This window comes from Capricornis sumatraensis, chromosome 4, assembly GCF_032405125.1.
Source record: "Capricornis sumatraensis isolate serow.1 chromosome 4, serow.2, whole genome shotgun sequence".
Lineage (NCBI taxonomy): Eukaryota > Metazoa > Chordata > Mammalia > Artiodactyla > Bovidae > Capricornis > Capricornis sumatraensis.
Window position 1 is genome coordinate 52,533,513 of NC_091072.1, and position 23,312 is coordinate 52,556,824.

General features: G+C 37.0%; 1 protein-coding gene across 2 annotated transcripts in view; it reads left to right on the forward strand.

Annotated features, from left to right (window-relative positions):
• NAV3 (neuron navigator 3) overlaps nt 1-23,312 on the forward strand; it is a 378,120-nt gene that overhangs the window by 348,996 nt on the left and 5,812 nt on the right. For both annotated transcript variants that reach the window (XM_068970243.1, XM_068970244.1), the window contains 9 exons: nt 1,770-1,867; nt 4,261-4,356; nt 4,623-4,791; nt 6,154-6,389; nt 15,229-15,383; nt 16,890-16,961; nt 17,524-17,720; nt 18,891-19,009; nt 23,037-23,240. In XM_068970243.1, coding sequence (XP_068826344.1) covers nt 1,770-1,867; nt 4,261-4,356; nt 4,623-4,791; nt 6,154-6,389; nt 15,229-15,383; nt 16,890-16,961; nt 17,524-17,720; nt 18,891-19,009; nt 23,037-23,240 — 1,346 coding nt within the window. The remainder of the gene's footprint in view (nt 1-1,769; nt 1,868-4,260; nt 4,357-4,622; nt 4,792-6,153; nt 6,390-15,228; nt 15,384-16,889; nt 16,962-17,523; nt 17,721-18,890; nt 19,010-23,036; nt 23,241-23,312) is intronic.

The window sequence follows — 23,312 nt, forward strand, 5'->3', positions numbered from 1 at the left end:
TGTTTTCCCTCGGAGTTGTTTCCCTCAGTGATCATCCCATTGGTGTGCTGATGGGGAGACCCAGAGTGAGCCACAGTGTTCTCCTCCAACTGTTAATACAAGAAGTTAGGATAGACACACGGAGAAAAAAGCAATGGTTAGAACAGATGAACTTACCAGATACTGAGGATAAAGTGCTTTAAAAGCATTGTCCGTTATGCTCTCGATAACTCTGCCAAGCTGAAGGTTTTATAACCCATTTTACAGATGAAGAGGCCAAGACTTGGGGAAGTGATTACTATAATTAGTTCAGTAAGTGATAGAGCAGGGAATTCATCTTCTTTCTCATCATGGCATTCATTTCCAATGCCCAGGACAGTACCTGCTTTCTTTGATGCTTAATAAATTATTATTTTAAATAAATATTTTTGAATATTTATGAATAGTTATGAATAGCCGAACAATGTACTAAAGATGTGGTTTGGTCATGAATTATGAGATATTTAGATGTGAATAATTAGCCACTCAAAAATTTTGAGAAATGGGATGAGAATTAAAATGACACTTAAGGAAGAGTTTTGAGCAGGATAAGCAAAGATGAGACCAGGAGGATGTTCATCTAGTAAAAAAAAAAAAAAATTCCAGTAAGGGAGATTGTCTTTGACAATTTAAAAATTTCTAGCAAAAAAATCTCCATATTCCTTAAACTCTAAATTTGTTTTTCATTGTTATGGTATTGTGGCATTTTAAAAACTCCTTTCTTTGCAAAATTGTGTATTCCAATTATTAAAGTAATAGAACCATTTTATTTTCAGAACCCATTTGATGAAATTGTTTCTTTAATATAATGATACAGTCATAGTCCTTGTCTCTCTGAATTTACAATTTGCGCAATTGAGTCCTCTTGCCACCAGACACATGTGATCTTCAACATGTAGCTAAGTTTCCTTTGTCCACAGAGCACTATCTTCATATTAAATATGCCTCTATAATATCATCATTTTCAAAGGAAAACATATGTGGGATAGTTTGCCTTACTCATTCTCCAAATTGAACATTAATCTCATATACTATATTTAAAAAATTAATCTTTAATCACATTTAAAGTTGGTAGTTTAAAGGTTAACTAGCTTTATCATGCTTCTGTAACTCTTAGCTGATTACTAGAAATATCATTTTTGTTTTGAAACTGTGAGCAGAAAGAGGACAGAAGAGCAATAATTAATATATTTATGCAGGAAAGTATAATGCCATCATTGAAATTCAAAACATTACCTAAAATTACAGATATAAGGAAAAGTAGTCATATAGCTGTGTTTGTACCAAATGCTTGAAAATAATTTCAGTTGACAGTCAGTCTCAGCACCTTTGCATTCATAATTTCATGGGTTTTGAGCTTGGATATTTTCAGCTAGATAGAAAATCGGATTGCTTTTCAATTTGTGGCAGTTATAATGGTAACTAAATATTACTCAGGTATTACTCAGACCTGTGCATAATAGGAAAAGAAACCCCTTATTTCCTCATCTAATGCGATGGTCCAACACTTGGGTGAAGATCTTTGAAAACAGAAATAAAGTCTTAGATGAAAACTTGAACCCAAGCACAGCCACCTATCTTCTTGAAAGCTGAGGTTTTTCACATGTGTTAAGGTAGAGTGAATGGCAGAAAAGGTAACTATTCCCCTTGAAAAACGTAAAACTATGGGGGAGAAAGTGATGGCAGTAGAGAAATCCGAGCTAACGTGCCTCTGTTATGTGTGTGTGTGTGTTTCTTTGGAAATTTGGTAGATATTTTGCTGGATGATCCTGGTGATGCAACTGGACATAAGGATGGCCGCAGTGTGAGAATTATAGTCTCCATAAGCAAGGGCTATGGCCGAGCAAAGGTATTGCTTTAATTTTAAGCTCTTTATTACCATGAATGAACATGAGTCAAATATACTGAAATATGAGTATTTGTCCTAATAAGCATACTACCAGCAGAGTTTGTCTTGGCATTGGCTTAATATGTTTCTAAAAGCATGAAAGTTAGGGACTCAAAAGAAATGGCCTCATCCTATAGATAGAAATATGTCTCCGTACTTCATGTTTATTCACTGAAAACAGTAGCAGTTGTTACAGCCACTCTCATTCCTAAAACCTAAAAAGAAACACATGGCTTTCTTTGACATAAGCATCTTATCTAGCTAAATACAGGTGATGTTTGTGATGTATGGTACCATGTTGCTAGAACTGTCAAGATGGTCTTTCTACCAAAAGGAGACTATAAGCTATATGGCTATTCTAGACACTGGAAAGATAGATATATTTTATTAGACTCATTATCAATGTCCATTAATGCTACTTATGTGTATCGTTTTTAAGCAAGGCCTTAGCTGAAAAGGCAAATATTTAATTTTTCTGTAATCAAATATTGCCTTCAAATTGGCAGTGTCATCCTGATCCTAGACTCTTCTTGAAACAAAAAATATTTTTTCAAGTTGAAATGGTATTTCAGTGGCCGAAGATACAAAATTAGTAGGTATCCAATTTTTTTTTTTGTATCAAACAGAAGAGCAAAGAACTTTAGAATTTTAAGATAATTGAAGTATTTAAGTTTGAAAAGTGAGCTAGCAATTGTGAATTTTTACATTGAGCATATATTCTAAGAATTCTAATGCCATAAGCTTTCTGCTTGAGCTGCAGATCTGTGCCTGAACTTCCCATGTGAGCCTTTTTTTAAAAGACTATAATAGTCTCAGTGAAGCTTGAAAGATCTCTGATTTAAAAGCAGCTGCTTAAAAGCACTGTAAGCATGTCCATTTTAACCCAGTTACATTAACACCAGAACACGTTTTCTTTTTCAACATAATTCTGAAAGACAATATTTCTGAATGTTAAAAAGAAGTTCTGTTGGTCTTCTTGAGTTACCATAACAAAATACTGCAGATTGGATGGCTTAAACAATGTTTTCTCATGGTTATTAAGTCCAAGATCAAGGTGCTGTCTGGTTTGGTTCCTGAAAAGGGCTCTCTCTTTGGGTTGCAAAATGGCACCTTCTTGGCTATGTCCTCACAGGCCTTTCCTCAATGTGTGTACTTGGGGAGAGAGAGATCTCTGTCTTACTTCCCCTGCTTTGAAGGCTACTGATCCTATGATGTCAGACCCACTGTCATGGCCTAATTTAATTCTTATTACCTCCTGCTGACTCCATTTCCAAACACAATCAATTGGGAGTTGTGGTTTAATACATGAATTTGAGTGGAACAAGAACATTCAGTCTATAACAGTCGTATAAAAATAACAGTAGCTTTGCTATGAATTTCTATATTTTTTAAAAAAACAAATATTGGTTCCAGGTTATACCTAAGTAGTGGTGATAATCGTTTACCCTTATAGAGTTAAATGCTACAGGTGAAGAAATGGAGGTCTGAGCCAGCTAAGTGACTTGACTTAACATCACTTTTCTTAATTACATGGTAGATGTAGTTTCACTTTAGACTTTCATATATGAAAAGTAAACTAACCACTTTAATAGTTTTGCTATGAAATGAACCATGTTTATATTTAAAACACCAAAACCCTACCAAAAAAAACAAAAAATCAAGTCAATGAAAGTCTTTGAGTTTTGAAATGTAATTTTGAAGATTCTCCAAGAATCTTCAAGAATTCCTTGTAATCCTGTAGGATTTCCTGGCAAGTATTCTAAATATTGAATTTTCTGAGAAATTCAAAGTGGAGCTTGAGTTGTGAATATATGAATGCCATACTGCCATGGATAAGTTATTTTTCAAATTTGGATTCAATTTTAGAGATAATCTAAATAAAAAATAATAAACTGAGTTTTGGACTTAACATTTAGATTGCAAAAACGTTAAGATGAGATTTTAGGACTCAAGATAGAGTTCTGTTGCGTCTCTATCACCATCTCCTTCCCACCAAGCTGCTTCTCTTCAGAAAGTTACCTGCTCGCTAAAATGCAAGACTGTTCTCTCCCGGACCTTTCCTTTCTACTGAACAGGTCACGAATCAGTTTATCTTGGCCATACCACTTCATCTAACCTCTTTCTCTCTTGTTTTGTTGCTATTCCTGTTACTTTGCTTGTTAGTTAATTAGTTACTTTGGTTGCTTTGTTTGCTGGAGTATTTTGTATAATCCACTGTATATGTCTACTATTATATAAACCATGTTTGATATATATATTTTACTGTTAATCACCACCAATATTAATATTTTTAGTAGACATACTAAAACAAGATACAGTTAGGTTTTATCTTATTTTATTTTGATCTTACTTAGGATCAGAAGTCTCAGGCATATTTGATAGGATCCATTGGTGTTAGCGGAAAAACCAAGTGGGATGTCTTAGATGGTGTAATTAGACGTCTCTTTAAGGTACGTGGTGCAAGATATCCTGATACTAATTTTCAAACGTGTTTCATTTTGGATGCTTCCCTTAGCTTTAATGGCATGTACATATCTGCTTTTCCTCTCCTGCATTTTAAATATTAAAGAAAGTTTCCTCTTTATGCTGTGTGATACGAATAGTTATTGTAGTACCCAATTCTAAAATTCATGACAGCTAGTTTCATATGCCCATGAATTTTACACTGGAGTGGTACCTCTGTTTTGACTTTGTGTCTTTGTGTGCACAATTGTAGGAATATGTGTTCAGAATTGATTCCTCCACTAGCCTTGGTCTGAACTCCGACTGCATTGCCAGCTACTGTATAGGAGACTTAACGAGATCCCATGGCCTAGAAGTGCCTGAGCTGCTGCCTTGTGGATACCTTGTTGGTGATAATAACGTCATCACTGTGAACCTGAAAGGTAAAAATAAAAATGGGGGAAAAAAAACCCCACAGTTGCATTTTTACCAATGTTTATTTTCCTTTTTTTTTTTGCAGTTCACTTCAAATTTTCATATTTGAAAAGTAGGCTAACTACTTTAATAGTTTGGGTATGAGATGAACCATATTTATATGAAAAACACAAAAATCCAACTAAAAACAAAAAATCAAGTAAATTAAAGTCTTTGAGTTTTGAGATGCAATTTTGAAGATTCTCGAGGACTCACAGAGGAAGTGACACGTCAATTTTCAAATTTCTAGGTTTTCTACATTGTCCTATTTGATTTAGGGGAGATTTCTAAAAGTTTATTGCATATTCTAAGGTAATATATTCATCCCTATACCTTCAATTTTAATATGTATATGCTCAACAAGGGCTTCCCTGGTAGCTTAGATGGTAAGAAATCTGCCTGCAATGAAGGAGGCTCAAGTTTGATCCCTGGGTTGGGAAGATCCCTTGGAGAAGGAAATAGCTACCCAGTCAAGTGATCTTACCTGGAGAATCCCATGGACAGAGGAGCCTGGCAGGCTACAATCCATGGGGTCACAAAGAGTTGGACGCAGCGGAGAAACTAAGCACATATTCAGTGAATACCCACTGGGGATAGAGAATGGAAGTTAAGAATCAGGGATGAGAAATTATTTTGCTTTGAATAATGTGATTATTTCTAGGTAAATGGAATATCTCAAGTATCCTTGTCTCCATAATTTCTTGTTCACACATGTTAGTGAGTTCAGAACACATCTATGTAACTATGGATTAATAGAGGGATTTGTCAATATTTTATTTTATGATTAAGATAGTTGAGTTAGTAAAAGAAGATACTGTTGCTCTCCTTAATTCCTTGCCAAATATCACAATATATATTCATCAAAAGCTTAAGTGATGGTATAGCAGGGTTGTATAATGAGAGCTAGAAGGAAGTAAATAGGAGGAGAAAAGAGGAGGAAAAAGAGAATTTAGGTATTTTATTTTAATTTTTATATTTATGCTTAACAAAATTACCACCTTCAAAGAGAAGAATGATTCTTGATAGAATTCATAGTAATGCTTCCACTTCTCTGTGGAAACATGAGTGGGAAGCATGAAGTAGACAGGGGACAGAGTCACGGGAAAAGCAACTGGCTTGCTTTCATTCACATGTTCACTCTGCCTTGTTACTCATGTATTCTGTCTTAAAATAGCAACACATGTTTGTGAGACAGAAATGTCAAGGAAAGTCTCTTGCAAGGAGTGTTATTCCTATGGCTAACAAAGCCCGGTTGCCAGTTGACACTGTGTTTTAAATTCTAGCTTATGTAGAACCATAAGCCATTCTCTTCCCTTTGTTTCTCCCTTCAGGGGTAGAAGAAAACAGTTTGGACAGTTTTGTTTTTGATACTCTGATTCCTAAACCAATTACCCAAAGATACTTTAACTTGTTGATGGAGCATCACAGAATTATACTCTCAGGACCTAGTGGTACTGGAAAGACCTATTTAGCACACAAACTTGCTGAATATGTAATAACCAAATCTGGGAGGAAAAAAACAGAGGATGCAATCGCCACTTTTAATGTGGACCACAAGTCTAGTAAGGTAAGTCACAGACTCCTAAGACAACCGCTGCCATTTATCCATAAGTGTATTACTCAGCTAAGCATTAAGATCATGAAACTTCCATATTGTGCGTGGAAACATATCTGTCTCATTGGCCAAGGCTAGAATCTGGAGAATGAATAAACCCTATTTTGTGAATTTGAATAAGACTGCTCAGTGGCATTCAGTTATCTAGTACTTCACAAGCATTGGGAATTGACAGAAGAAAAGAACAAGCTCTCTATTGTCTAATTTCTCTGAGACATCCATTTAGGAAGTGTTAGAGCAAAAAGAGATCCAAGTAAATACTATGGAAGCAAGAGGCTAGAACTCTTACTGGAGGAATCAGAGCTTTCAAAAGTCAGTGTCTGGTCTGGGTCATAATAAACAAGGAATTAACTGGAATATTACAACAGTGGAGATTTGGGTATGATTAATATATTCTAAGCAGAAATTCTGGGAGCAGAAAATTGTTTACATCATATTTCTATAGGATTTCTGTGTAGGAAATGTAGGAAATTGAATAGTGTTCCATTTCACCATCACCTAAGGTCTCAGTCACTTTTAGTTCAGTTCATTACTCAGTTGTGTCTGACTCTTTGCAACCCCATGGACTGCAGCACGCCAGGCCTCCCTATCCATCACCAACTCCCAGAGTTTACTCAAATTCATGTCCATTGAGTCAGTGATGCCATCCAACCATCTCATCATCTGTCATCCCCTTCTCCTGCCTTCAATCTTTCCCAGCATCAAGGTCTTTCCAGTGAGTCAGTTATTTGCATTAGGTGGCCAAAGTATTGGAGTTTCAGCTTTAGCATCAGTCCTTCCAATGAATATTCAGGACTGATTTTCTTTAGAATGGACTGGTTGGATCTCCTTGCTGTCCAACAGACTCTCAAGAGTCTTCTTCAACACCAAAAAAGCATCAATTCCTCAGCGTTCAGCTTTCTTTATGGTCCAACTCACATCCATACATAACTACTGGAAAAACCATAGCTTTGACTAGACAGATCTTTGCTGGCAAAGTAATGTCTGTGCTTTTTAATATGCTGTCTATGTTGGTTATAACTTTTCTTTCAAGGAGCAAGCATATTTTAATTTTCTGGCTGCAGTCACCATCTGCAGTGATTTTAGAGCCCCAAAATATAAAGTCTGTCACTGTTTCCATTGTTTTCCCATCTATTTGCCATGAAGTGGTAGGACTGGATGCTGTGATCTTAGGTTTCTGAATGTTGACTTTTAAGCCAACTTTTTCACTCTCCTCTTTCACTTTCATCAAGAGGCTCTTTAGTTCTTCTTCACTTTCTGCCATAAGGGTGGTGTCATCTGTATATCTGAGGTTATTGATATTTCTCCCAGCAATCTTGATTCCAGCTTGTGCTTCATTCATTCAGCCTGGCATTTCACATGATGTACTCTGCATATAAGTTAAATAAGCAGGATGACAGTATACAGCCTTGACATACTCCTTTACCAATTTGGAACCAGTCTGTTGTTCCATGTCCATTTCTAACTGTTGCTTCTTGACCTGCATACAGAGTTCTCAGGAGGCAGGTCAGGTGGTCTAATATTCCCATCTCTTGAAGAATTTTCCACAGTTTGTTGTGATCCACACAGTCAAAGGCTTTGGCTTAGTCATTAGAACAGAAGTAGATGTTTTTCTGGAACTCTCTTGTTTTTTTGATGATCCAACCAATGTTGGGAATTTGATCTCTTGTTCTTCTGCCTTTTTTAAATCCAGCTTGAACATCCGGAGGTTCATGGTTCACGTATTGTTGAAGCCTGGCTTGGAGAATTTTGAGCATTACTTTGCTAGTGTGTGAGATGAGTCTCTGCTAAGGTCTAGTATACCAGAATTGTCATCCTGAACACTCTCAGCTGTTAAATAGTCATGAGGGAATATAAAATGCAGCCAGTACTTCCATATACTCCAAGAAATGTCAACAATTTTAAAAAGAAAATAGTTGATGCCTGACATATCTCTAACACTGGGCTACTTTTACTGATAGTTACTAATTACATTCTCAGTCAGTGCAGCCTGAGGTTCTCTTAGGAAACTACATCTGTTATTAGCAATACCTCGAAGTTACCCAGATGACACTGGGTTACTGGGATTTTTTTCAAAAATGACCTGGTTAAATGATCTAAACTGACCCAGTCTCACAGTAACCTCCCTCCTACAAATATTTACAAAATAAACACGACTCCCCAAAGCAGCCCCAAACCACTAAATTCTTGAAAGACGTTTAATTTAGTGAACAAAATGCCTTAAAGGAATAGTTCATCAAGTTCATGTCACTGACCAACTGTGGAACCTGGGGCTGAGTCTTGAATTTCTGTGTGCCTCAGTTTTCCCAGCTATAAAATGGGGAAAATAGTGAAGCTGTGTTAAGGACTAAAGGAGTGACTCTGTGTGTGTGTGTGTGTGTGTGTGTGTGTGTGTGAGAGAGAGAGAGAGAGAGAGAGAGAGAGAGAGAGAGAGAGAAATAGATGCAGGGAAAGAGAGAGAATAGTACACATAGCAAGCACTGTCTAAGGCTTGCCCTCAGTTACTAATTATAGCTCTTGGCTCCAATGAGTATTTCTTATGCAAATACACTCAGACCCATACAGACCACCGACCCCTGTGACACACACAGACCTTTGTTCAAATTGTCTTATATGTGTTTTTCAAGGAGAACAGACTTGTGTATAAGGCATGATGGTATCTCCTCATGTTGACTCAATAGAGCGCATGAATTCTGACTACGTCCTTGGAATTCAGCACTATTCAGATTGTTGATGAACCAAACATTCTCATTTCAAGTAGAGAGAGACATGGCACCTGAGACAGAATATTAAGCTCTTCTCTAAGTAAAAGCAAAAGACACAGCTGTTTGTTTGCTTCAGCCTACATGTTTAATGCCCTCAATGAATTCTGGGTCTCCTCATAGCTTTATTTAAAAGCTTTAACATATTATGTTTCTTTTCAGCCAAAATGATAAAATGATTGACATATCTTAATTACCCTGTGTTCTCTTTGATTTTTCCTTGATGTTAATGTGAAATAACTTTTTAGAAGTTACTTCCTTTCTGGAAAAAAAAAAAAAACTGGTTGGAAAATAGAAAAGAATAGATTTATTCGAGGAAATGGGACTTTGATAAAATTGGAGAATCACTTAAAGTCAAATTTTGAGTCAAGTTGACCGGCCTTCTGCAGGATATAATTTGACATGCTAAAATAAAGTAGGGTAACTTATATTAGTTCTAAAATTTGCCTCACTCCATAAGACACTGTCATATCTAAGTTATTTTTATTTGAGTTAAAAAATGTTTAGTGCTTGGGGATGTTTTTAAGCAATAACAATTTATATGGCCTTTAAAATTTGATCAAATACAGGCAGCACTCTTATTTTCTACTTTTTCTGAATAAAATCACTTGTGCCATTATGAGGTGAGTTTAATCTTTGTTATTATAAGGTAATAAATAAAGCATGACAAAAGTGAACAGAATGAATGATGCTAGAGAACAGTTATAGGAAGAAATCCATGGACAAGTCACATAGCATTCATCACCAAGAAAGCACAAAATGCAACTAACAAATGTTTATTATTTCTTTATGGTTGTAAGATATGAATGACCTGTCAGTAATGTTGGATACCAAGACCTGGCCGAGAATTTGGCCAGTTCTTGCCACATTGTTAGAGGATTTGCGATTATTTTCAGGGAGTTGATGGTATGTGAGAGTGGTATAGAGAAATGGGGATGGCAGGTTAGCATTGTGGGAGGGACAGCTAAGTGTCGGTTTATGAAACTAAAGGGTGAATAAGGTGTGAGATAAATGACTTCCCTGAGAATCAGAGCTGCGTAACTGCTGACATGCTTTATGCTGTGCCTCTGATAGCTCTGAAGGGACAAAGGCACAAAGTACTCACTGATTCCAAAAACGTCCAACAATAAACCATCAAATGAAAACAAATCTTTTCATGTTTTTGGTGTCTCTGCATTTTACATTCTGTCCCTCTTCCCATTCTTCACGCCCTCTCTTGAGCTGCCAGCTGGAATATTTTGATTGAAAGCAGGACACATAAACAATTACACTTTGTGACATTTGATATAGTGGGCCCAGAAGGCTGGAGATGGATTTGGTAAAGAATATGTGGCCAGCTGAAGCCATTTGGAATGTTAGGTGGGAAAAGATCAGAAAGCTGGACTTGGCAGATTCATTTTTAGTGTGTCTAGAGTCAGAATGAAGGAAAACAGTGATCAATAGCTTTTATGCAACCACTGTGTTCTGTGTATATTTTCAAAGTATGGGATTCATCTCATTATCAATATCCATCTGGTAGATATACCTGTTTATTTTTCTGCCTTATTAGATCTTGGACTGAAACTTCTAATGCTAATGCATCAATACGTCAGTCTAAGATTTTACCCCAGTTAAGCTCAGGTGAAGATCATGAAGTGATTTCAAATGGGGTTAAAAAAAAAAAAAACTCAAGTTATATGACTGAATTATTTGTATTTGCCTATTTCTACTTCTGACTGGCCCATACCCTTTATTAGATTCCCAAAGGAATCTGCTACCAGTCTCAAGACAAAAGAGAACCGTAATAGAATCTTCTAGCCCTATTTTTTCAGAAATCACCCAGTGACTTCTTATTTACCAAATCCAAGTCAAGCTTCTCCAACTCCCTGTTCGCACCCCACCCCCACTGCCTCCCTGCTTCAGCTCCTCCTGTTCCTCCTCTCCCCTCGCCTCCCTCCTGCTTTCTCTCTTTTGATTTATGTATACCAGATTACTATAATTGATCCCCCTTTCTAGAAATTGTTCTCATTTTCATGAGTATGGAATTCTCTCCTTCTTTCCTTCCTGCCTTCTAGTAAGCTCCTTCTTAGTGTCATTCACTGTCTGTTTTTCCTTCACCTTCCAGTGAATGTAAATATTCCTCAACATTCTGATCTCCTCCACATCTGTTCTCATCCGGATAACTCCCTTGTTTGAACTTGTGTTGGTTCCAGTTGGACACTATTAGCCATGCCCATCTTCCATATGGTAGACATTTCTGTTAGCTTACAGATATGTTTCCATGAGTACAGTAAATATACACATTTAGAAATGCCAAGTTCAACTCTGAAAATGTATCACAAATGCATCTTCTTCTATCCGTCTCTGCTACCACCACCCTCCCAACCAAATGAACACTCTATCACTTACCTGGGCTACCGCAGTTGCTTACTAACTGCTTGATTTACAATTTCCATTAAATTCCAATTCTCTCAGTGTGTCTCTTTTTGCTTTCACTTCGTGGAAATGGAATGTCTTTTCCTAATTAAAAGCTGACCACTTTAAAATCCAGCAGTGGCTCCCCATTGTTGTCTGCTCTAGGTCAAAAATCTTCCCGTATCCCTATTATTCCTCTTGAGTCCCAGTGTGCCTTGGCTTCAGCAATTTCAGTATTCTCTTGACTGATTTCTCTTCTTCCTTTACAATAGACTTGTGGTTGTTCAGTTGCCCAGTTGTGTCTGACTCTTTGCAACCCCATGGACTGCAGCAGACCAGGCCTCTCTGTCCCTCACCATCTCCTGAAGTTTGCCCAAGTTCATGTCACTTGTATCGGTGGCGCCATCCAACCATCTCATCCTCTGATGCCCTCTTCTCCTTCTGTCCTCCATCTTTCCCAGCATCAGGGACTTTTCCAACAAGTCAGCTGTTCACATTGGAAAACCGAAATACTGGAATTTCAGTTCAGCATCAGTCCTTCCAACGAATATTCAGGGCTGATTCCCCTTAAGGTTGATGGTTTGATCTCCTTGCTGTCCAGGGGACTCTCAGGAGTCTTCTCCAGCACCACAGTTCAGAGGCATCAGTTCTTCACTGCCCCACCTTCTTGACGGTCCAACTCTCACAGCTGTACATGACCACTGGGAAGACCATTGCCTTGACCATACGGACCTTTGTTGACAGAGTAATGTCTCTTATTTTCAACACACTGTCTAGATTAGTCATAACTTTCCTGCCAAGATGCAAACATCTTCTGATTTCATGGCTGAAGTCACCATTTGAAGTGATTTTAGAGCCGCAGAAGAGGAAATATGACACTACTTGCACCTTTTCCTCCTCTATTTGCCATGAAATAAGGGGCTGGATGCCATGATCTTAGTTTTTTTCTTAGTATTTAGTTTTAAGCTGGCTCTTTCATTCTCTTCCTTCACCCTCATCAAGAGGCTCTTTAGTTTAAATAAAGTAAAATAATAATTTAAAAAAGAGGCTCTTTAGTTCCTTTTTACTTTCTGCCATTAGGGTGGTATCATCCGCATATCTGAGGTTGTGTTGATTCCAGCCTATGTTGATTCCAGTTTGTAACTCATCCAGCCCGGCATTTCTCATGATGTGCTCAGAGTATAGAGTTAAACAATATATTTACCTCACTTCAAAATCATGATTCTGGCTACATTACTCAGATCTCCAAAACAGTCAATGTTTCTTCACTGTCAGTAGGAAAAGTCCAGTAGTCTTACCAATCATTCAAAGTTGCAAACTTTTCTTTCCAATTTACTTACAACTCTTTCACAAATCGTATACTACCAATTCTTTCCTACATGGAGCTCATATTTTTGTGTTTTGCGTTTGTTTTTCTCTATGTGGAAAGCTATTCTTCCATTTTTAAGCATCTAAATATTACCTAACCTTTAGAATAAAAAGTTAATAGCAAATAATACTGCCACCAGAAAGGCTTTCCCAGAAGCCACAAGTAATCTTTATATGCAGTGAACAAAATCTTTGTTGTATACTCTTTCGAGGTAATGTATTATTTTCCACTATGAATTGTAGTTACCTGCAAATATGCCTAACCTACTCAAGGCAGTAAGCATCTTGATTGGTTTTTCCATTTCTAATTGGTCATCCTGTCCTTCAAGCATCTACATTAAAAGATACTTGCTGCTTGCAAGTGAAGCTATGATACCTACACAGCATATTGAAAAGCAGAGACATCACTTTGCTAACAAAGGTCCATATAGTCAAAGCTGTGGTTTTTCCAGTAGTCATGTATGGATGTGAGAGTTGTACCATAAAGAAGGCTGAGCACTGAAGAATTGATGCTTTTAAACTGTGGTGTTGGAGAAGACTCTTTGAGAGTCCCTTCGACTGCAAGGAGATCAAATCAGTCAATCCTAAAGGAAATCAGCACTGAATATTCATTGGAAAAATTGATGCTGAAACTGCAGCTCCAGTACTTTGGCCACCTGATGCTAAGAGCTGACTCATTAGAAAAGATCCTGGTGATGGGAAAGATTGAAGGCAGGAAGAGACGGGGACAGCAGAGGATGAGATGATTGGATGACATCACCGATTCAATGAACATAAGTTTGAGCAAGTTCTGAGGGTTGGTGAAGAACAGAGAAGCCTGGTGTGCTACAGTCCGTGGGGTTGCAAAGAGTCAGACATGACTGAGCTACTGAACAATGACAAATCATATGTATGTTTTCTTTGATAAATTCCCTACCCTTGTCAAAACAACAACAGCATATGAATGGTGTTTGTGTTTATATAGTAAAATCCAAATTTCTCTGCATGGATTCAGTCTTTTCTTTCTTGTCTCGTTGAGATCACTACTACCATGTACCATTTTCTGCAAAAGCAGAACACTAATATTTCTCCAAACACATCACACACTCATATCTTCTGGCTCTTATGCTTTACTCTTTATTCTTCAATTATACCTCCCACCCCCATAGCCTGAACCTTAAATCTGAATTAGATATCTCTCTTTAGTTTTTCTATAGTGCTTTGTGCATTTCACTTATCACACTGCATTGTGATTTACTTGTTGGCCTGCCCTTTTGTTTGTCAACTCTAACACCTGGAATGTAGACGTAAGCTCTAAATCCTTGATGCCAGAGTACCTGGCACATAGTAGGCACTTGCTAAATCTGTGTTGGAGTAAAAATCTACATACTTATCATTTGGAATTCTATTCATTGTTTTCAAGATCCATCATGAAATTGATTTTAACCCTGCTCAAGTTTTACAAATTGAAAATGTCATTGTAAGTATGCAAATATTATGGAAATGCTCTTACTGATTAGGATAATTCTAAGAAACCTAATTATGTTTCTGGCCTACCCATCTGTGACAGCAATCAGTGAACTGGTTATCATATTTAGATTAAAAGCTATTAGAAAGGAAAAATACCTGTAAATAACCAAGAAACCTACTAAATGCTAAATGCTAATGTCAAGTGACCCAATGAAATATAACAACTTTTGTCTTTGTTTTAAACTACAACAGTTGCATTCAGGTAATAAATAAGTCAATCAAACAACCAACCAACCACAGTTTTGTTTGAGTCCCAGGGCTGTATTTTCAGATGCCCCTCATCAAAATGATTAAGACGTTTAGAGTCTAATCGGAAATTTAGGGGTATCATTTTGGATTTAGTCAATACCTCAAATTATAAGGCTTGCTAAAATCCATTTTTATAATTATATCAAAAGTAAGAATGGAGTCTCAATATTTATGGTTTACCATAAGAGCTCATATCAAGAATTCTTTTTTTGTTTTTGTTTTTGCCTTTCTTCCAGGGAGAGAACAACTGAGAAATATGTCCTTGTGTTTACAGTTTCATATTTGCTTCAGATGTTCTGTACTGGATTTTCTCTTTCCTTTAAAAATCTTCACTTTCAACATTATATGTTTTTGGCTTTGTAGAATAAGATTTTATATCAATGGAATGATCTATGAGTTTTAATCACAGAACTCAGATGGAAGACAAAATGCATTATTCCTAAATTATGAATTGCTTACCATTAGTATGGATTTATCATTGATGTGTTTGTTTTCTTTATTTTTTAAAGGAATTGCAACAGTATCTAGCTAACCTGGCTGAACAATGCAGTGCTGATAATAATGGTGCAGAGCTTCCAGTTGTAATAATTCTTGATAATCTTCATCATGTGGGCTCTTTGAGTGATATCTTCAATGGTTTTCTCAACTGTAAATACAACAAATGGTATGCTTGAAATATTTTGAATGATGAAACATGAAAAATGGTGATCAAATTTGCATTCTTGTGCTTTTATTCCTTTTAAGACCTATAGTGGATGCCTTTCGGAGAAGGCAATGGCAACCCACTCCAGTACTCTTGCCTGGAAAATCCCATGGACGGAGGAGCCTGGTGGGCAGCAGTCCATGGGGTCGTGAAGAGTCGGACACGACTGAGCAACTTCACTTTCACTCATTGGAGAAGGAAATGGCAACCCACTCCAGTGTTCTTGCCTGGAGAATCCCAGGGACTGGGGAGCCTGGTGTGCTGCTGTCTATGGGGTTGCACAGAGTCGGACATGACTGGAGCGACTTAGCAGCAGCAGCAGCACCAATGGATGCCATTAATTTGAAAAGGCTTCATTACTATTATACCATGTTTACAAAGAATTTCTGTGTATCCCTTATAACGTCTATTTATTCATTCAACAACTGTGTCCCAGGTGCTTTTATAGCAACAGTATTTACTTGATGATATTAACTTCTACATGTATGCTGAAAGTCTGGAAGACTGTTGTCAATAAGAGAATGTTTAAATCAGGAATATTAAGAACTAGAATGAGGCTATGTGATGGGATATGAAAGTTGCTCAGTTGTGTCCAACCCTTTGTGACACCAGGGACTATACAGTCCATGGGATTCTCCAGGCCAGAATACTGGAGTGGGTAGCCTTTCCCTTCTTCAGGATATTTTCCCAACCCAGGGATTGAACCCAGGTCTCCCACATTACAGGTGGATTCTTTACCAGCCGAGCCACAAGGGAAGCCCTATTATTGATTATTATCAATAACAGAATGTTTGAATCAGGGAAATTAAGAATTAGAACAAGGCTATAGAACTGTTTCATTTTTAGTCCATAGTAACATTTAAATTCAACCTTCCTATAGAAGTAAATTTATTACATTCAGATATACCTTTGTCCTTAGTGATTCTAATGTTTAACTATTTACATGAAAGAAAAGGTTAAAGTAGGGTATAAAAAATCTGAAAAGATTTTTAAGAGTCACTGTAGTGTGATCTCTAAAAAAGAACATAGAAGAACAACTGCATTAATGTTCATTTCAATGGTGCAAGTATCCCAGTTATCTCTGCTAGAAATATGAAATAATAAAGGAAAAATTAATGAATTGAATTATAAGCAAAAGAATCATAAGATATTAGAGTGGGATGAGATCCCTATGATTATTCTATCTAATCTCTTTATTTTATATATGAGTAAACATGGGATTAGAGAGGGAAAATGATTACAATGATTTGCCTAGGATGCCAGAGCTGCCATTTGAACCCCAAATCTTAATTTCTACTTCAGTGATCTTTGTCATTTTCCAGCCTAACGTTATAAAATTACCCCTTTACGGCATAATGTTAAAATGGAAAAATACAAGTTTATCCAAATTGTTTCCTGAGACAATTTTAACATATTAATATCTTTTACCTTTAATGCATATACATTTTCTTTTCTTTTTGTCTCCAGTCCATATATTATTGGAACAATGAATCAGGGAGTTTCTTCATCACCAAATCTAGAGCTACATCACAATTTCAGGTAAAAATAAGTTGGAATTGTTTGTATTGTCTCTTTTCTGTTTGCTTTTGGTGGTGGTTTTTTCCCATTTGTACACTGACGAATCGGTAACCTGGGGTGTGGAAATAATTCTCACTTCTTCTGACACTCTTTCTCAAGCAGACATTTTATGATCCCTGACCTATAATCAGAAGTGTTTCTTTAAAAAAGAAGAAAAAAGAAATGTTTTTCCTGCTCACTATGTCGCAGCTAAAGTAGAACACTTTTCTTCTAAATGTGAGAAATGTGAAGAGAGTTCCTATTTCAGGATTTGTGATTCTACAGAAGAGTGCTCAGCGTGCACACTCCCACTCACTGCTGTGACGCACATGAGCTTCTCTTTAGCTCAGAAAGAAAAGTTACATGCAGTTTAGCTCTAATGATAATAGACTGTGTCATCTCTTTGATCATTAACATATGGCCTCCAACTGAAATAGGAACATTATTACTTTATATTGGAGAGAGAATCACTGTGGACTTAAAGTTTAATTTATATAAGGATTTCTGGGTTTTGGTTTTGATTTTTTTTTTTTTCTTTTTATAGGTGGGTACTATGTGCAAACCATACAGAGCCAGTGAAAGGCTTTTTAGGCAGATATCTTCGAAGAAAACTGATAGAGATGGAAATTGAAAGGAACATTCGCAATAATGACCTAGTCAAAATTATAGATTGGATTCCTAAGACGTGGCATCATCTCAACAGTTTTTTAGAAACACACAGTTCTTCTGATGTTACAATTGGTGAGTTCTAAAATTGCAATATGCCATTTTCCAGGAACTAAGAGTACTTGGTAAAGATAGCCAGATTGGAAGTAGAAAATAACAACTGAAGCTAATGTTTTTGAAGCTTCCAAAAATTTGAGTTTTCATTTTTTTTTCTCCTTCTGAAAGTTTGCCTTCAAGCTTTGTGTCTTTTCATCAGACTATTACAGTTTAGTAAAGCTTCCCAGGTGGCGCTACTGGTAAAAAACCTGCCTACCAATGCAGGAGACATAAGAGATGTGGGTTCCATCCCTGGGTTGGGAAGATCCCCTGGAGGAGGGCATGGCAACCCACTCCAGTATTCTTGCCTGGAAAATCCCATGGACAGAGGAGCCTGGAAGACTACGGTTCTTAGGGTTGCAAAGAGTCAGACATGACTGAGAAGACTTAGCACGCATACAAGCATGAAACTTTGCTAACATCAACTAATGTCGACAACTATATTAGTATAATATCGACAACTAAAAGTCAGGTAGCCATGTGAAATAAATTAGACTTTATTAGCAAATAAAGTCTTTTCAGAGTACCAACCATTTTTATGCTAAAAACAAATTTTAGCATATAACAATTATAGTTGTGAGAGATTTTAAGATAATTTAGGTGTTTCATATTTTCATGAAGATAAAATTGTTTGAGTTGTTTGTCTTGAGTTGGCATAAAGATGTTTATTTTTGTATTCCTTCTTAAGTTGCACACAAAACAAGTCCCCTTTTCCTTGCTGTGGATCAGAAAGATATACTCACTAAAGGCACAGTGTAGAAAGAATTAGGACAATTCTATAATTGGGATCAGAAGATCACAGCAGAGGCCCACTTCCAGGAAATAATGACGTATTTTATATTTGAAAATTCATTCCATCATAGTTTTGTCATTTGTAAAGTGGAGCAGATTGACTGGATTATAACCTTTAAGGTTTCTCCAAATACTAAAATGTGACGTGTTAGACTAAGATTTTAGTGTAAAAATAAAGGAGGGTCCTGAAGATGGATCTTCAGTAAAACGCTGATAATAATTAAGCTGACCTAGATTATAAGTTTCTAAGACTCCTGTAAGAAGCATATTAATACCCTCAAAACAGTGTCTAAATATGTGTTTAGATTGCTAAATACAGGAATTCTCATAAATGGTTTGTTATTTCTTTCTTCTCAGGCCCTCGACTTTTCCTTCCTTGTCCCATGGATGTAGAAGGTTCTAGAGTATGGTTCATGGATCTCTGGAACTATTCTTTGGTACCTTATATTCTGGAGGCAGTAAGAGAAGGTCTGCAGGTATAGTACTCAATTTTCTTAACTGTTTTAAAAAACCAAATAGAAAAAGAAATCATCCTTTAAAAGCAAAAAAAAAAAAAATCATTTCTCTGATTTGTGCAGAAAAATAAAGGTAGCTTGAAAGAACAAATAGTTTCTAATACATTTTTTCTGAGGATAAATATGTAGGAGAAAGAATTCCAACAAGAACACATTGAAGGCCAAATGTATTGCCGTCGGTGTTTACAAATTGTTCTTATTAGACAGCTAGTTACTTGCACAGTTCTGCATCTTATGAAGCAGGCGTGTTGGTGTGGGCTGCTGTCGTTTGTTCTCTTCTTCTTTTCTTGACTATGTCGCACAGCGTACGGGATCTTCCCTGACTGGGGTGATCCCATGCCCCTGCAGTGCGGGCACTGGATCTCTAGGAGCCCCCATTTACTCTCTTCTTATACAATCTGTAGCAAGCAGTTTGTGCTTACATTAATAGATTCCCTGCTTTAGGATGTCTCATTGCTTGAAACCCTTCAACATCCCTTGCAAAATCCCTTTCTGTTTTTAAAAACGCTCTGAATCTAAGGCATTTGAATTTTTTAAACGGTGACAGGTTGGTTTAGCAGCGTCTCTGCTCCTTCCTCCTCTACCTTACATCACGAGGCCCTGCAAGCACCCCTTCTATTTACTCTTAACTAAGAAATCAAAGTACATCCCTAATAAGAAAACCCCTTTTCAACAAAATATATCATCCCTTTTCTGTAAGTCTTGATTTTTTTTTCCTTATGTGAATTTTTTTAAGATTCACGTTGTATAATCACCAAACTTGTGTCAGAAAAATCCAGTCACCTTTACAATAACTCAGCCAAGGTTTAGGCAGTTTTTGCTTTTCTCTATTTCTCAGTTTTAGGCATCTCTATTTCTGGTTATCACAAGTGCTGCTAGAATTAAGATATACTTCATGCTTTTCACATTTTGTCATCTGCAGTTCTGTGTTAAGTCTTTATATCACTGTCTTAAACAATTGGTTGTCTATTTTCCTTTATTTCACTTCCTTTCACTTCCTTATGCTTTCCTCACCTTGTAGAAGGGCATGGCAGTGATTTAGAACTAACAGGATGGTGAACGTGATGAATATTATGAGGATGTTCTGAACGTACAGAGGTAATGATCCTAGAGAATGCTATCAACTGGTTCTACCTCAGATTTAAATAACTCAGTTTCATATTTTTAATGGTATGAGCCAAACCAGCCTGGGAAAACATCTCCAACAAAGTTAAAGACTGTGCCAAAAGGTTTTATTTTCAAGTATAACATAGCACATGTCAAGATTCCTCTAAAACTATTATGCTATCTCAGAAGTGAGTTGGGTCTCTTGGTTTCAATTATTTGTTCCAAAAACATCATATATTTGTATGAAAATTTATTTAAAATATTCATGGGGTCATGATTTTTAAATTAATACTTAAATTAATTATGTGTTCCTCTAGATACTATTTCAGCATTAGTAAACTCTTATCCAAATCTTTATATATTAAATTTTCCTTATTTCTTATTCATTTGCTAATACATCAGAAGAATTAGAAGGGTTTTAAAAACTCAAAAACAGTAATACCTAAAAATCCTTAAATCTCATTTTGTAGAAGTATGTCGCATTTTTAATGTTCAAATCATTATTTATAAAGCACCATCCTAAGAATTATCATTCTATAAAAATTCCCTTTAAATAAAGTCATAATCACTAAAATAATACCAGTTCCCCAAGCTGAGAGATACTCCAAAAAATTTTTTTTGAGGAGGAATAAAAATGTCTTAAGTTTTCTGCTGTAGTTCTAGATGTTTGTTAGTAGGTTAGAGTGAAAGCTGGATCAACCACAACATAGGGAATAGCTGAGGCTTGGGGGGAATGGAGGTGGCAGGAGGCTGATACAGCACTTTGAGAGAAAAAGGAAAACCCTTTGGGGAGCAGAGTTGTCATCGCTCCTGAAGGATATGCTGGACTGGAAGTCTGTTGGCAGATGATGTTCTTGGGATGGTCCATATGTGACTTCTGGAGGAACAGGAAGGAGAGAAATCACATATGTCATGGACTACTTTCTTGGATATCCTGGCAACAAAGAACCATGAACTGGAACAAAAGGTGGAAAAATAAAGCATGGTTGCAAAGATGAAAATCTGAGTTGAGAGGAATAGAATAATTTCTCCTCAAGTGAAGGCTGACGCTCTGGTGGGGAACTGTATGGCAAACACTCTTTGCCAGATGTTCTAGTTCGAGAAAACACTGTGATGCACTGGCTTCTGATTTTTATCCTGATGACTCTGTCTTTCTTGAAATGTCAACAATCAGATCACCTCCTTCTGAGTATTTAAATGTCTCTTCTTTCATTTCTTGTTCTATAACATCTACTTTACTCTGAAATACAGAATTGAGCCTGTGTACCTTTCTATTGGTCACCCCAGTTTTGCTGTCCATGATGATTCTGGACATCATCAGTTGATGCTGCTAGATTTTCGTATTCTTTTTGTAACATTTCCGTTCCATGATTTATATACTTTCCTTCAGTTAGTTTAAGTTGTATAGCAATCTAAGTAGATTTTTAACTGAGAGACAATTTCTGCTCCAAAATAACAGAACTATTACAAAAAAAAGGCTGATTACTACCCCTACTGTTATCCCCTGCTGCTGCTAAGTCCCTTCAGTCGTGTCTGACTCTGAGCGACCTCATGGACTGCAGCCTACCAGGCTCCTCCGTCCATGGGATTTTCCAGGCAAGAGGACTGGAGTGGGGTGCCATTGCTTTCTCTGACTGTTATTCCCTAGATGTGCAGATATCAAAACCTGAACTTTTTTTTTCCTTAAGGCAAGCCTGCCACAACCCCATGCAACTTCTCCAGGAGAAGCTCAAAAGACAGTTCCAAGCAGACTGTGGGCCTTTCATGGACTCAGCATCCGCCATTTTGTTTTTGTCTCACTGAGGCACATCAAGCCACATGAAACGCTTCAGACTGCTATTTGGTGCCTTCCAGGGCCAAATATACACCTAGTAACCAGGATTGCCCTCAGTAGAGTAGGAAAGTCCTTCAGAGAATTAGTGTACCTATGTTACTGCCCTCTACTCTTAATTTTCACCTTTCTTTCTATGCCTTTGTGGTTTGTACTTTTTTTTTTTTCCCAAGTCCACCAACCTCTGTCTCCTCAGCGTGCTGTTTCTAGTTTGGTTTTGGCTTTGCTTCCAGTTTAAAATTTTTTTAACATCACTTGTGTTCATCTGCCATCTACTCCACTACCCGTATTTTAACCAGGCTTTATAATCTCTTTCTTATCAACTTTCTTCCTCCAGAGGAGTTCTGACAAAGTTTTCACTTCCCATAATTTTCCTCTGTACTAGTGGTCTTACAAACAAATATCTCAAAGAAGTTTTAACAGGAAGCAATGAGATTACAGAGGAAATTACTCTGATGGAAATGATTGTCAGGGAAAGAATGCTTATGTTCAAGGAAAATCTGAGCAGAATGAAGTAGAGAAAAGAAATCTCTTGTATTCATCATCTTTCCAAAGTACACTTTAGTAAATAAAGGTATTTAGTGTCTAGCATGAATCTTTTTATTTTTCTATTACTGGAACGTTCCTTTCTCAATGTTGAGCTTTCATTTAGTTTGTAAAATTACTAACAAAGATAAATGAGGGTAGTCATTTCTTCATATATTTAAAATAAACCTCCCTCATGCTCTCCCCCAAATGCTGACCATTTATTTTGTCTAGCCTTCAAGTTTAAAATGAACTATACAGATAGTTTAAAATCTGGGAAATAGCATATGGACACTTCATTCCCCTGAAAGTCCCATAGGGACTCAGTGTGCAAATTAGTAGTCACCTCCATACCGAGCAGAGATGTAGGGAATTCCCTGGTTGTCCAGTGATTAGGACTCCAGGCTTTCACTGCTGAAGGCCTGGGTTCAATCCCTGTTCTGGGAACTAAGATCCTGCAAGCTGCATGGCAAAAACAAATAAGGAATTCATTTTATATGTGCTAAATATGTGATCTCTTTTTAGATGTATGGGAAACGAGCACCTTGGGAAGATCCCTCCAAGTGGGTGCTTGATACATACCCATGGAGCTCAGCATCTCTGCCTCAGGAAGGCCCAGCATTACTTCAGTTGCGACCAGAAGATGTTGGGTATGAGGGCTGTGTATCCACGAAGGAAGCTACAACCTCAAAGCACATTCCGCAAACTGACACAGAGGGGGATCCCCTGGTAAGAAGCTGATGTTTGATTCTTCCTGTCTAATCTTGACTACAGTGTGCAGTCACTAGGATTTAGTCATTT